Source organism: Puma concolor, chromosome B4 (assembly GCF_028749965.1).
Source record: "Puma concolor isolate L17-30 chromosome B4, mPumCon1.1.hap2, whole genome shotgun sequence".
In the NCBI taxonomy this organism is placed as follows: domain Eukaryota; kingdom Metazoa; phylum Chordata; class Mammalia; order Carnivora; family Felidae; genus Puma; species Puma concolor.
The window spans coordinates 89,399,696-89,413,024 of record NC_141673.1 but is presented as its reverse complement, the minus strand read 5'-3'; the positions used below and the strand labels follow the sequence as shown (position 1 = coordinate 89,413,024).

Genomic DNA, 13,329 nt, shown 5'->3' with positions numbered 1-13,329 from the left:
AAACTGTAAAATACAGATTTATAATCACATTCAAGGCTGCTCACAGATTTGGGTTTCACTTGAAGTAAACTTGATAAAGTTAAATGACTTTAAGCCGTAATGCCTCTTTACTATTTCACAAGAAAAATGTATTTCTTTTGTTGCTTAGAACTTAAAAGCTTTTTTACTGTGATTGTTTTACAGGGATTTTGTTTTGTTTTGTTTTCGCTTGTTGTTTTAGGGCTAATTAACTGTCACTTGCATGGGAAATTTGGTTGTATTTCCAACTAGTAGATCATACAGCTGAAGGTGCAAGTCTTTTTGATATTGAAGAAACATAGCATAGCCTTTACCTAACTGATCTTTTCAAGTGTTTGTTCTTTGTAATTCTCAGCTTTTTGCTACTCTTTATGTGTCACGAAGAGTAAGCCATCCCAGTTGTCATTACTGCATGCATCACCAAGGGGTCCTAGTAATGTTAGAGGTTGGGTTTTCCAATTGATACACAGAAAGTAAATCTGACCTGATGCAGTACACTCAGTAGACTCCATTGTCATGTACATCTCTTATGTTACTGTGAGTAATGATGCTTGAGTTTTATTTTACTTATGAATTTGATCAAATTTTATAAACTATGTGGTGGCATGGGTCAAGGAATGGGTTTCTCCCATTCTAGTTTAATAGAAAGTAACCGTATATATCATCAGATTTATACTGTTTAAAAAGAATCAGAATACAGTAACACCTAAATAATATTATATAATTACTAATGGTGACAGAAGTAACAGCTAAGGTTTGATGAGTGATACTTATTACACACCCAGTACTGTACTAAGCCTTCTTTATGTAATGACTCATTTAACAATCCCCTAACCCACATGAGTTAAATGCTATTATTATCTGAATTCTAATGGTACAGAAACTGAGGTACAGAAACATTCATTAAATTTTCCAAGATCATGTATCTTGTAAGTATCATGTCAGATTGTGATTTAAACTAATCAGCCTCCCAGAACCCATGTGCTTAACCAATGTGCTATACTTGATTAACAGTTCAGAAGGTACTTCAAGATTCTGTGGTGACTCTGGGTTGGCAATATCAGTATTTGTTATGTTTACATAGAGCATGGGGCTAGATATATTGTGGGCACCCAGTAAATATTTGTATGAATAAATATGTGAATGTAGCAATGAATAATGTGTATTAAAGAGACACATTAGTAGAATTTAGTATAACCTAACTTCTGACATGTAATTTACTATATACATTTTGAGGTAATTCTATAGCCCACATTAAAAAATATAATTAACTTGTAGGATTTACATAGGATTTTCTGAGACATTAATTTTTTCTCTTATTCCACAGTTTTTAAAGGAGGTGGAGACTAGAGAGTGGAAAATGGATTTTAGAGAAATAAATCTATCACATTAACTATCATCATTATTAATTCCATGAAGACAAATCAACTCCCACATCTTTTTCTTTTTTCTTACCAATATACTTCATTGCCCAGGATGGGATATTTGGTTTGGCTCAGTAATTCCTTATTGTTAAAAGTAATACAGTAGGAAAGAATTAAGTGATCATACATGATTCTATAAATCGTATGAAAATAATGTATATGAAAAGCATTTAGAAAACTGTAAAAAATAGTTTCTCAGAATGTATTCCAAATAAAATTATTACTCCCTTTTGAAAGAAAAGTATTCTGTGATCAAATTCTACTGGAAATGTTTAGTTGAATTGTGTTTCTTTAAGACTTCCTCAAACTTTAACAATGCTAATATATATTGCGACTAAGTAGAATTATATTTTGCAGAATTTCACAAGCTTATTTAACTTTACTGCTATTTCTTTGTGAAATGTTGCACTGTTTAAGCACAAGACTGATGTGATTGCATTATTCATAGTAGTACCAAAAATGCAAATTAGCAGTAAAAGTGTCAACAATTTATGTAATCAAGATAGTACAGATGTCATATGTAAATATGTAAAAATAATGGAAGCGTTAGTTTCATCGGTGACCACATATAGGTTTAGAGTAATGATTGTCATTAGGATAACAGAGACAGAAATAGAATTATGGAAACACTCTAAATCAGAGTGTGTGAATATCATCATAATTGTCAGAAATAGATCTATGATTTACAGTAGAGAGGATGGGATTTCAAACTCGAGAATTTTTGAATTTCTTTCTACTTGAAGTCTTTTCATTTCTCATGTTTATGAAATTTATACTTGGTTGGCATGTTAAGAGTCAGGATCAGGGATGTATTCTGTGTAGAGTGGATGGAATTTAGGTAGTTATCAGCAACTGTGAAAACAAAGATATCCCTTAATTTCAGTCATTCAGTTCTTTACTATTTCCAGGGTCTCAGTGCTAAGGAGAGTTAGTTCTAAAGAATCTTTGTTCCCCCTACTAATTTGTCTAAAGATTCAAGATGGGGAGAATAGGAGGAAGCTAAATTATTCTGGAAAAAAAAAAAAAACCAACATATTTAGAGCCTGAGAAATATCCTTGAGGCATGAAAGGCTAGGACCAGTAAGTTGAAAAAGACTCACTTCCTTTGTCCTGCCTCAAAAGTAAAGGGCAAGAGGTGTGACAGCTGCCCTCCTCCCACCCCACCCCCAAATGCTGAAGGATGCCTTTGGAGTATCTGATGAATATTTTTGTGGCTTTTTGCAGTATTCAGTGTAATGTAACCATGTCCTGTTTCCCCCTAAAATCTTTGTTAGTATCTCCATCACTTGATAATGCCTTTGCAGAGTGAGATGGACTTGGGTATGGGTGATGTGATAAAGTGGTGGTGGTGAAGGTAGGCTATGGGTAAAAACCAAGGCCACTGATCAAACCTATCTGGTTTACCCAAAGGTGTCTGATGGAGTCTCCCAGTTTGTAAATTCAATTATAAAGGAGGGTAAATCTTGTCAGTGTCACCTGCATTAGGCCTTTCTATGCCCCAAACCCCAGGGAAGAACCCTGCAGGGCTGGGTGACAGTGTGTGGGAGCCTCAGGGATTCTGTCAACATCTTTGGCCTAAGGCCCAAATCAAATATAGATTTCAGGGCCCCTCTTCTGCAGAGCACAATGTCCTCTTGAACTTCTTACTCCATTGATAGCAAGAGGTGAAGGAAAGAAACAAAGGATTAAGAGCAGTTCCCCTCAAAGGACTAGACAGGAACTGAGCTTGGCTAGACTGTCAAAGAGCTTCCCAGGCCAAGGCACTGCCATCTAGTAGACCCTGTGGTCAGAGGAGTGAGCGGTCCAGGTCTGCCTTCCCACATGGAATCCTGAAGAGAGAAAACTTAAGTAGTAAAGAGATTATAAAAAGAGTATGCAAAGGGGAAGAATCCAAAGGGAAGTGCTAAGTGTAAAGAGAAGCTTTAATTTGTTTATCAAATGGAAAATTTCATGCCTCTCACAGTAAGTAGAGTTAAAAGGCAGCCTGCTGTGTCTTTTATGACTCTTGAAAAAAATGTGTAAAGGGACACCAGATTTGTGCTATGTGCTATGGCTAATCTAAGGGTGCCTTTGTGGAGTGTGGGATCTATTGCATAAAATTGAGGAAGAGATTGGGGAAGAGGGGGAGTCCCTGGTCTGTTATTGCTGAAGAGAATGTACTTGGCAATTTTTAATTAGTGGATCGAAAGATTAACTTTTGGGCAATTTCATACCAGAGGAAGGGAGTAAATACCAAATATATACCTATGGTTAAAAAAGATCAGCTCTTTTTAAAATTTTAGCTTAAAGGGGCGCCTGGGTGGCGCAGTCGGTTAAGCGTCCGACTTCAGCCAGGTCACGATCTGGCGGTTTGTGAGTTCGAGCCCCGCATCAGGCTCTGGGCTGATGGCTCAGAGCCTGGAGCCTGTTTCCGATTCTGTGTCTCCCTCTCTCTCTGCCCCTCCCCCGTTCATGCTCTGTCTCTCTCTGTCCCAAAAATAAATAAACGTTGAAAAAAAAATTAAAAAAAAAATAAAATTTTAGCTTAAGGATAATCTGCTATTTCCCAAATGAACCACTTCTCCCATCTCGAGATCACGATCGTTGCATCTCCTATTTCCTCTGGCACGCCCACCCCCCAGATATCTGTGTGTACAGCTCTCACTTGATACAGTTCTCTCCTAAAAAGCCACTTTTTCATAAAGGATTTCCCTGATCTACTTATATGAAATTAGCTCTGTTTCCAGGCCCTCTCTGCCTTGAGCCACTGATTCTCCTTCCTTTATTCCAAGCTTCTGTGTAGCTTTATCATCTCCTGCTATCTTCTGTTTATTCATTTATGTTCTGTCTCCTTTCACTAGAATTGTAAGGGCCAGGTGAGTAGAGATACATCTTGGTTTGTTCACATCTAGGTTGTGCCTAGAACACAATAGGCATATAATAAATATGCATTAAAAATTTAATGAATAAATGATGCAATGAAAAGGAGGTTTATATAGCAACTTTGGCATCCTCCTATGCACCATCTATGGTAGATATAAGTATACATAGTGTGTGTGTGTGTGTGTGTGTGTATATATATATATATATATACACACTATAATATATATTATATATAATATAATTATATATTATATAATACGGCATATATACGTTATTTTATGTGTTTTTAAAAATATGCTTTAGTAATTTTTGACAAGTGAAGTAGAGGAATGGTTTCTAGAGAGGAAGGCCAGGATAACAATGGGATTGTCTCTCTGTGTTACCTTTTTTTTTTTTTTTTCTTATGTAAAGCCTCTTACCTCCTTAGGTATGTGCAAAGAATTATTTTTTTCACACCTAGTGGGCCTCATGCAGCTTTCATCTCTTTGCAGTAATAGCGATGGTGAACTTTTTCCTCCCATGGAGCCCCTAAAAAGGTGTTCTTTTTTATATTAACAAACAAAAAAATAATGCAATATATCTCAGGGAAAAATCTAGAAACAAGAAAGGAAAATATTTTACCTACAGAAGCATACTTTCAACTGTCTGCATTTCTCATGCTATTATTAAAAATACCTCTGCTTGGATAGAACCATTTTGTTTCCATGCTGACTTCTCCTTTGCTTTCTCCTGTGAACTTTTTAAATTCGGTGTTTGGCAGCAGTTTTGTTTTCCTTGGAACTGAGTACTGTGTAACATACTGTTAGCTGAAGGCTGTGATGTAGAAATGTATTATTAAAAATAAAAGAGAGAGAAAAGAATTTATTCCATAAGGATGAAAATGACTCAGTGTCAAGGAAGTTAGGATTTTTGAAATGCTTTAAATAATAGATTGTGTTTCTTTTAAAGGAAGTATACTTTGTTTCCTAGAAATAAATATAAGGATCTGCATTTTCCTATCTTGATTAGTGGGACCTGGAAAAGAAGAGAGATAACTCTGTGTTGTTTTTTGTTTTGTTTTTTTTTTTTTTTTTGAGAATTCCTTCATCAGATAGAAAGATTTTTGTTTAGCATTTGTGGGTATAACTTTGGTGACCTATATATCCCCAAACCTTCTTATTAAAATGCCTTTACCCAGAGGGGTAATCATATTTCAGTAGTTAAGAAGGTATTTTTTAAAGGTGAGAGGCAAACATTCTTTTTTCTTCCTGAATTAAGCAGCCGTGTATTCTTGACCAGCTAGAATACATTCGAAAACCTTTTTTTTTTTTATTTTTCTAGTCAGTCTCAGTATGTGTCTCTCGTTCTCTCTTACATTTCTAGAAACTGTACATAACTAATCATAAAATCCTAAGCATTCTTTCTCCAGAAAGAGTATCATATCATGTTAATGAAGTGTCTCTTTCCCCAGAGTTATCTAGGTATCATGCTGCTCTTCATTTTTCTTGAAAGTTTAGTCCAGATGAATTAAAGTGCAAAAAGAAAAAAAGATAATTCCACAGTTTCTACTTCTGTTCCTTATGGTCCATGACCGATTTCTGTCTTTCATCTAAGCCCATGAAAATGTCAAATGACTACTCTTGTCATCTGCAACTTAATACTAATCCTACCTGTTTGGATTCGAAGGATGTTTTGACTTTCTCATCAGTATTGGTTTGCACTTAATTCTGAAATTCACTGACTTCCCTGTTCAAGATCTCCTTTTCACTGTTTATTATAACCAAGATTTTTGGTTTGTTTTAATTTAGTCATGAGAGGGAAGCTAATGAGATGTCTATATACTTCCTAAAGCATTTAGTCCTATGGTACAGCATTAACAGGAATACTTACCTGTGGGCAAATGCTTCATTTTAATGTAAATAATCTGTAATAATAAATAAGTCAGGCCGTTTATCACACTATAGATGGTTTTTTAAAAGAGATAGTGAAAACATTGTGGTTATTTTAGTCTTTTGTCCTGTCTAAGGGCAGTGCTGTTATGATAGTAAAATAAATTCTTTGTGCAAATAAGATGAAAATGCATGTGCTATCATGTGCTTATCCTCACTCCCTACCTCACCCCTACCTGTGCCGGGTATGATGTAATCACAGGGAGAGCAGAGCCCTGACACCCTGTACAGCACCCCCACTACTTCCTACTACTGCCTTTAAAAAACAAATTACAGAGAATATTATAACAAAACCCATACATTCGACACTGAAACAATTAATGTTACATTTTGACTCATTATTTTAATTAAAAACAAAGTCTTTGTATGATTTTTTCAAGTCCAAAGGGAAAAAAAAATCTTGTTGAAGTTTCTTTGACTCTCTTTACATCAAATAGAGAATATTACAGTATCTTGTTTATCATTTCAGAGTTTATTGCTTTTTTCATTTTATTGCATAGCATGTAGATTTCTTTAACTTTTCATTATTTTGAAAAAAGTAGTGATAGTATCATTTAAAAATACATTTTGAAATACTACCAAATGGCTGGTCCATGCAGACTTTTAAATATAATAATATACAAAATAAATATGTAATAATAGAATAAAATAGAATGCCTTTACCCTAAATCAAAAGGTCAGATTTAGAGAGTGAACTTTTGGAGGTTTATAAGCTCTGGCTTATTATTAGCAAGTTTATCTTGTTCTGTGCTAAGGGATGACCCAAGTGACTCTGTATTTTGAAAGTTTTTGTTCAATGTATTATGTATTATGTATTATAACTTGTGTTTGTGGTTTACTTACCTCTTTTTATTGTGACACTCATGATGGAATTTATTAAATTATCCCATTAAAGTCATTAGCAAGACAATAATGGCATAACAGTTTTTATAAAATACTATTTTCAGAAAATTTAGGTAGTACTCAAGTTATCATCTCTTTAAAGTTGCCAAAGCAAGTATTTCCTCTTTCTATTATTTTTTTCTTCCTATTATTGACAAAAGTCAATAATAATAGTTTAATAATAATAAGTCAATAAGGCAGGTGATGAAGTGTGTCAGGAATGGGTTTTGATAGTTCTGGAGAACAACTAATTAAATGTTGATTTATATGTTTCTAAATCAGACTATTTATTTCACTAGTTGATTAGTATTTAACTTTTTTTATAATCAACTTTATGTAAGTATTAGTATTTACTAGCAGATGTAATGCCATTAAATCCAGAAATTAAAAAAAATTAAAGCATTAAAGAAATGTCCACTAAGCGTAAACATTCAAGTTATATGATGATTACCTGGGCTAATTTACCCCAAACTGTGTGCTAGCCAAATTATAATTAAATCATTTCACTAATTCCAAGGCATACAATAACTGACCTTCTTATTAAAAATGAGTAATTTAAAATTACTTTGTTATATTTTTCACTTATTAAAACTTGAGCATTTTGCATGTAATTTTTAAAAGGGCCCTGAAGGCCACATTGTAAATGCAATATTATATTCTTTTGTATACTCTAATTTAGTGGATAGTTCCCCTGTGGTTGGATGACACAGTGATTGACACATTATAATTACTGGATTTTTACATTTTTATTTTCTAATTCAAAGGGTATGAATTTTTAAGAGTATGCAATATCTATTAAAATTGATATATATAGTGTATACATGTCTGTATTTACAAGTATGTAAATATATACATATGTGTGTATCTGTGCACTACATACTAGCAATATATAGGCATACTAAGCTCCCAGAATATTATCAGTCTGCTAATTTAATAGGCAAGCGTCATTTCTTGCTTTTGTTTATATTGAAATTTTTTCACTTCAAATAAAGTTATTTCCAGTATTGATTATTGATAATTGTTTTGTGAACTATCTTTTCCTGTAATTATTTTGTTAAGTTGCATTACTTTCAAATTTGTAGAAAATCAGTGTATTGAAGATACTTATTTTTTTTACCTGCCATTTAAAGCAAATATTTTGCCAGTGTGACATTTGTACACGGATATTTGAGGATTTTATGTAGTTGAATCGTAATCCTGTGTGTATGTGCGTGTGTGTCTGTGTGTTTTGATTCTCTGTGTATGTGTGTGTTTTGTTTAGTTTGGAAAATCTTTTCACATTTCAAGGTAGTTTAAACATTTGCCTGGACTTTATTTTATTTTATGCTTTTTATCTTTTTAAATTTGTCTTTTTATCTATCTAGAATTAATATTTGTGTATAAGGTTCAGCTCTAATTTTTTTCCAAAGAATCTATTTCTCTTTTTTTCATTTGTTGACTAATTCATCAAATACTCATTGATATTTATGTTTTCTTTTTCATATTTTGTTGCCATATGTACTTGAGTTCATGTCACAAATGTCCACTACATCTCATTCATTTATATTTTGAGTCTTAAATCACTAGCTCATAATTAGGGTTAAATTTTAGAATATATTTTAATATCCCCTAGGGTATTACTATCTCTTCTAATATTTTCTCATTCTTACCAATGTTTATTCAGATAAAATTTACCTAGTTGTTTTTTTTTTTCAGTTTCCTAAACAAATATGGATCACTTTTCACTGAAATTAGGTTAAACCTGTAAATTTGTGTGGGTAGAACTGAACGCTTAATAATTTTATACAATTCAGTCTTTTTAATCAGGAGCACTGTATGACCATCAGAAAAGTTTTACCGTTTTCTGTTTATGGTTATCACACATCTTGCTAATGTTCAAAACTATAATACTTTTTTGTTGCTATTGTGTTGTGAACAGATTTCTTTATTTTTTTTTCAATATATGAAGTTTATTGTCAAATTGATTTCCATACAACACCCAGTGCTCATTCCAAAAGGTGCCCTCCTCAATACCCATCACCCACCCTCCCCTCCCTCCCACCCCCCATCAACCCTCAGTTTGTTCTCAGTTTTTGAACAGATTTCTTTATATCCACTAAGAAATCATTGCTGTTGTATAGAAAATCTAATAATGTATATGCATGTGTTGAAGGGTCTGTCTTGTTGGTGTGCTAGTTTATTAGTGATGGGGAATTCTTCCATTGGGACACACGAATAGTAAGTGTACTGGACAGATGAATGGAGTTTTATTCCTTTCAGTCAACAGCTTCTATTTTCTTAGTATTCTTCTAGTTGAATGTTGTTTTCAATAAATAAATACAATGCTTTGCAAGTAGAGTAGTTCAGGGCCATTACAACTATGGGACAAACTTGATAATGTCTTATAGTGTCTCTTTTGATGTAAATCTGCATTTTGTGACCTTGGGGGCATATTTCACATTAAATCATTTCACTCTTTAGAATTCCCATGTTTTGTGATATTATCAAAACAGAATTAAAAATGATTGAAATATTTTTGCCTTCTCATTTTTGTCATTCATGACAGTAAATTAAGCAATACTAATGATTTATTTAGCGTATTTTCTTAATAAACTAGAAACCTAATGGCTTACAAACTTAAAAGGCTTAACCTGGGTTAACATCTCTCTAGGACATTCTGACAAAAGAACCATAAAGCTATGTATTAGCAGACTCTTTCTATCAGACAGTAATATTAAAATATCTTCAAAACAACTACCATTTGGAATCTTAGCTATCAAAGAAATTATTATGACTAGGTATATTAATTTATTCATGATAGCTTTTTAATACCTTACTATTAAAACTTAGATTTCAAAAACTTGATCTTTAGAAGAAGGAGTACACATTTTTTGCCACATAAAATAAGCATCATTGAATTTATGGTAATTATTATATTACAGCTCATGGGGCATTCAGAATGGGACCACAAGCGAGGGCCAAGAGGATCACAGGTAAGTTTGTTTTCCTTTCCTTTTTTTTTTGCATTTCGTTTCTTAACGTTTTGAGCCATGAGTCTTCTAAAACTCAAGAAATAACAAGTAGAAAGAGGAAGAGGCAAATAATCATGCCATTTGTTTTTATTTAAGTTAGTTGTGATTAAAGTCTGGTTTGAAATCCCAAAGGCAGATGCCTGCGTATTCTTCCTGAGAGCTTTCTGGTATCCCAGATTGGTTGTGTTTACATGAATGTAGATTTTATATTCATCTTGTCTCTGCACAATACATTTTGATCAGCAACCCACTCTCTTGCTTTTATTCACTTCCTTTGATAATTTTTCAGTGTATTTTCTTTCTTTCTCTATCTTCCTGTTTTTGGTTAAATATTTTGAAACATAATCAAAGTAAACCCTGAACTAATTACAGATTTTGTCTCTAAATTAACTGTCTTCGTCTTAGGGAAATAGAAAGATGAAAGGACCTATTATTTTTGAAAAGAAACAAATTCTGAACCTTTCTATATTACCAGATTGTTTTCATTGTCTTACTTTATGTCTTAGGCAAGGGGAAAAGCTTCCATGACGCATTTATGCTTTTTAATGACCTAATTAGACAATGTGGATTTGTTTTGGTTCCATAATTACTTTGCCTGACAGAATAAGGACTGAGTTTTATACTAAGAAAATTCTCTCTCCTCCTAGGGTGTTTGTGAAGAAATATGAAAATCATTTATCTCCTAGTAGCCTGTGTGTTTACCTGTCTGTAGACATGCCAAATAAAAATTAAGTGGGTGGAACATTTTTACCTTTCCTGCTCACACTTTATATTTGTCACTAAAAAAATATGGCTGAAAGAAAGTTGAATATGTAGCACTGCATGTGAAAGTCTGTTGTGAACTGTGAGATTCTCTAGAGTGTTTTATGAAGCTGATGCAGACCGGCACGGTCATCAAGTTGGCATGGTAGCTATCTAATTTAGGTCATGGGAAAATAAAACCCAGTCAATCAGTTGTTTTTCGTTGAGATTTTAATAGCTGTGGTTTTATTGTTGTCCATTATCAACTTGATTAGTAAATAATATAAGCCAGGCCAATTAAGTTGGTTATCCCACAGAATTTATGCCCTGCTTTCCTTCACTCTTATTTCCTCTTCTCCATTCTCTGTCAGCTCTCCATCTGTATACATCTGTAATGTTTTAAATCAGAATTTGCCGCAAGATTGGTAATGAAATGACGACTGTGTGGTAAATGCTTTGTGAGTCCAAACCAGTTAAAAAGTAAAGATGAGCACAAGAAATTCAACAATTCTGATAATTGCCACCAAAAACATTTTGATATTCAAAACATGCCAAGTAACTTCATGCTGACATGCCCCTTTAAAGGGATGTAGTGTTATATATGTTTGTTTAAAATTTGTGTTATTTACTCCTCATATGACCAATTTGGGTTTTTTAAGGTTTTATTTAAATTCCAGTTAATTAACCTACAGTATAATATTAGTTTCAGGTGTACTATATAGTGATTCAGCACTTCCATAGAACACCTGGTTCTCTTCACAACAAGGGCACTCCTTAATCCACATTACCTATTTAGCCCATCCCCCTACCCACCTCCCCACTGGTAACCATCACTTTGTTCTGTATAGTTAAGAGTCTCTTTCTTTGCCTCTCTCTATTTTTCTTCCTCTTGCTTGTTTCTTAAATTCCACATATGAATGAAATCATACAGTGTTTGTCTTTCTCTGACTTATTTCATTTAGCATAATACTCTCTAGTTCCATCCATATCATTCATTGACTGATAAATGGATAAAGAAAATGTGACACACACACACACACACACACTGGAATATTACTCAACCATAAAAAGAATGAAATCTTGCTATTTGGAACCCATGTGACCTATTTGGATAGAATATATCTTCAAGTTTGAATTGGTCACTCTGTTATAAATTAGAAAAAAAATGTCATAAAGGCACAATATTGCTTGTGTTAAATATAAACGTAAAGAACTCAGAGTGAAAAACTTTTAAATTCTAGATACTGCATGTAGCTAGAAAACTTCAAAATTCCACATACACAAATATTTTTATAAATAAAGTTTGATCATATTTGAAAGCCCAAGATGGTTCTCAAAAGCAAAGGCATTGGAACATTCTTGCATGAACTACCATTATCAGCATCAAGGCAGTCTTAGACCTTTCAACTAGCTAAATAAGTATTCTAAACAAGTGTTCCTTTGTCTCCCTTTGATTCTTCAACACAGCTAAAAATTGCTAAGGTAGAAAGAAAAATACACATCCAAAGCTGAAAACAGTAACTACAACAAAAAACATTATTCTTTGGAAATTTCAGATAACAAGTATTAGGTAATAATTTCTTACCTAATTTTGATTGCCCACTGGGGGGAAAAAGATACTGTATTTATGTTTTATATCATTGATCCCTTATCTTGCTATTATTTTCTGGGGTGATATGTCAAAAGCCTTTTAACCATTTCAAAGGAATTTCAGACAGTCTTCATCTGAATACAGATTTCTTAATAATTTACTAATACTCAAATCCCATCTCAGTTTAGTTTAATTGGAGACACTTAGTAAGTTTTTAAGTATTTACAATGTATACACACTGTGGCAGATCTAAGTCTGAGGAAAAACTGAGTTGTCAAGGTTACTGTGTTCCAAGAGCTCACAAGTTATATTTGGAAGTAGAACAATATTTGAATATATAATTTTCATATAAGGCAGTCTGGTAAGTGTAAAATTAACTATATAAACAAAACATGATAGGAGTTGAAGTGGGACAGAGTATTAATCCCTAGTAAAACTACTTCTTGGAGCTGATATTGGAGGTGAGCCTTCAATGCTGGATAAGATCTTAGAAGTACAAAGGGAGGAGAAGGAAAAGCTTGAGTAAGAGTCTGAACTGGCAGAGTATAGGACATGTATGGATATATGTGAATTTTCTTTATAACTTCTTTGTAAACATTTATTGGTTAAGGGCTGTTGCAGGAACTACAGCAAAGGAATGATTCAGAGAATGTCACGCATTATTGATTAAACATAAGGAAGAAGTAAGGAGGGTCAAGATGTTGAAATCCAGTACTTGAGGAACTAGCACCATTCACATAGCCCAGTTTACAGAGAAGACGATGAGTTTGGTGTTTGTGATGTTACGTGAGAACATTTCCACAAGGATATTTCCACAAGGAAATATCAGACAACTACTTGAGATACCATTCTGGTGCTCTGTAGTCAGATTA

The 13,329-nt window shown here is 33.4% G+C and overlaps 1 protein-coding gene across 3 annotated transcripts in view; it reads left to right on the top strand.

The window, feature by feature from the left end:
• PDE3A (phosphodiesterase 3A) overlaps positions 1-13,329 on the top strand; it is a 315,627-nt gene that overhangs the window by 178,186 nt on the left and 124,112 nt on the right. For 2 of the 3 annotated variants that reach the window (XM_025930318.2, XM_086713942.1), the window contains exon 2: positions 10,036-10,086. The exons of the other annotated variant lie outside the window; for it this stretch is intronic. In XM_025930318.2, the coding sequence (XP_025786103.1) occupies positions 10,036-10,086 (51 nt within the window). The remainder of the gene's footprint in view (positions 1-10,035; positions 10,087-13,329) is intronic. 3 annotated transcript variants of the gene reach the window in all.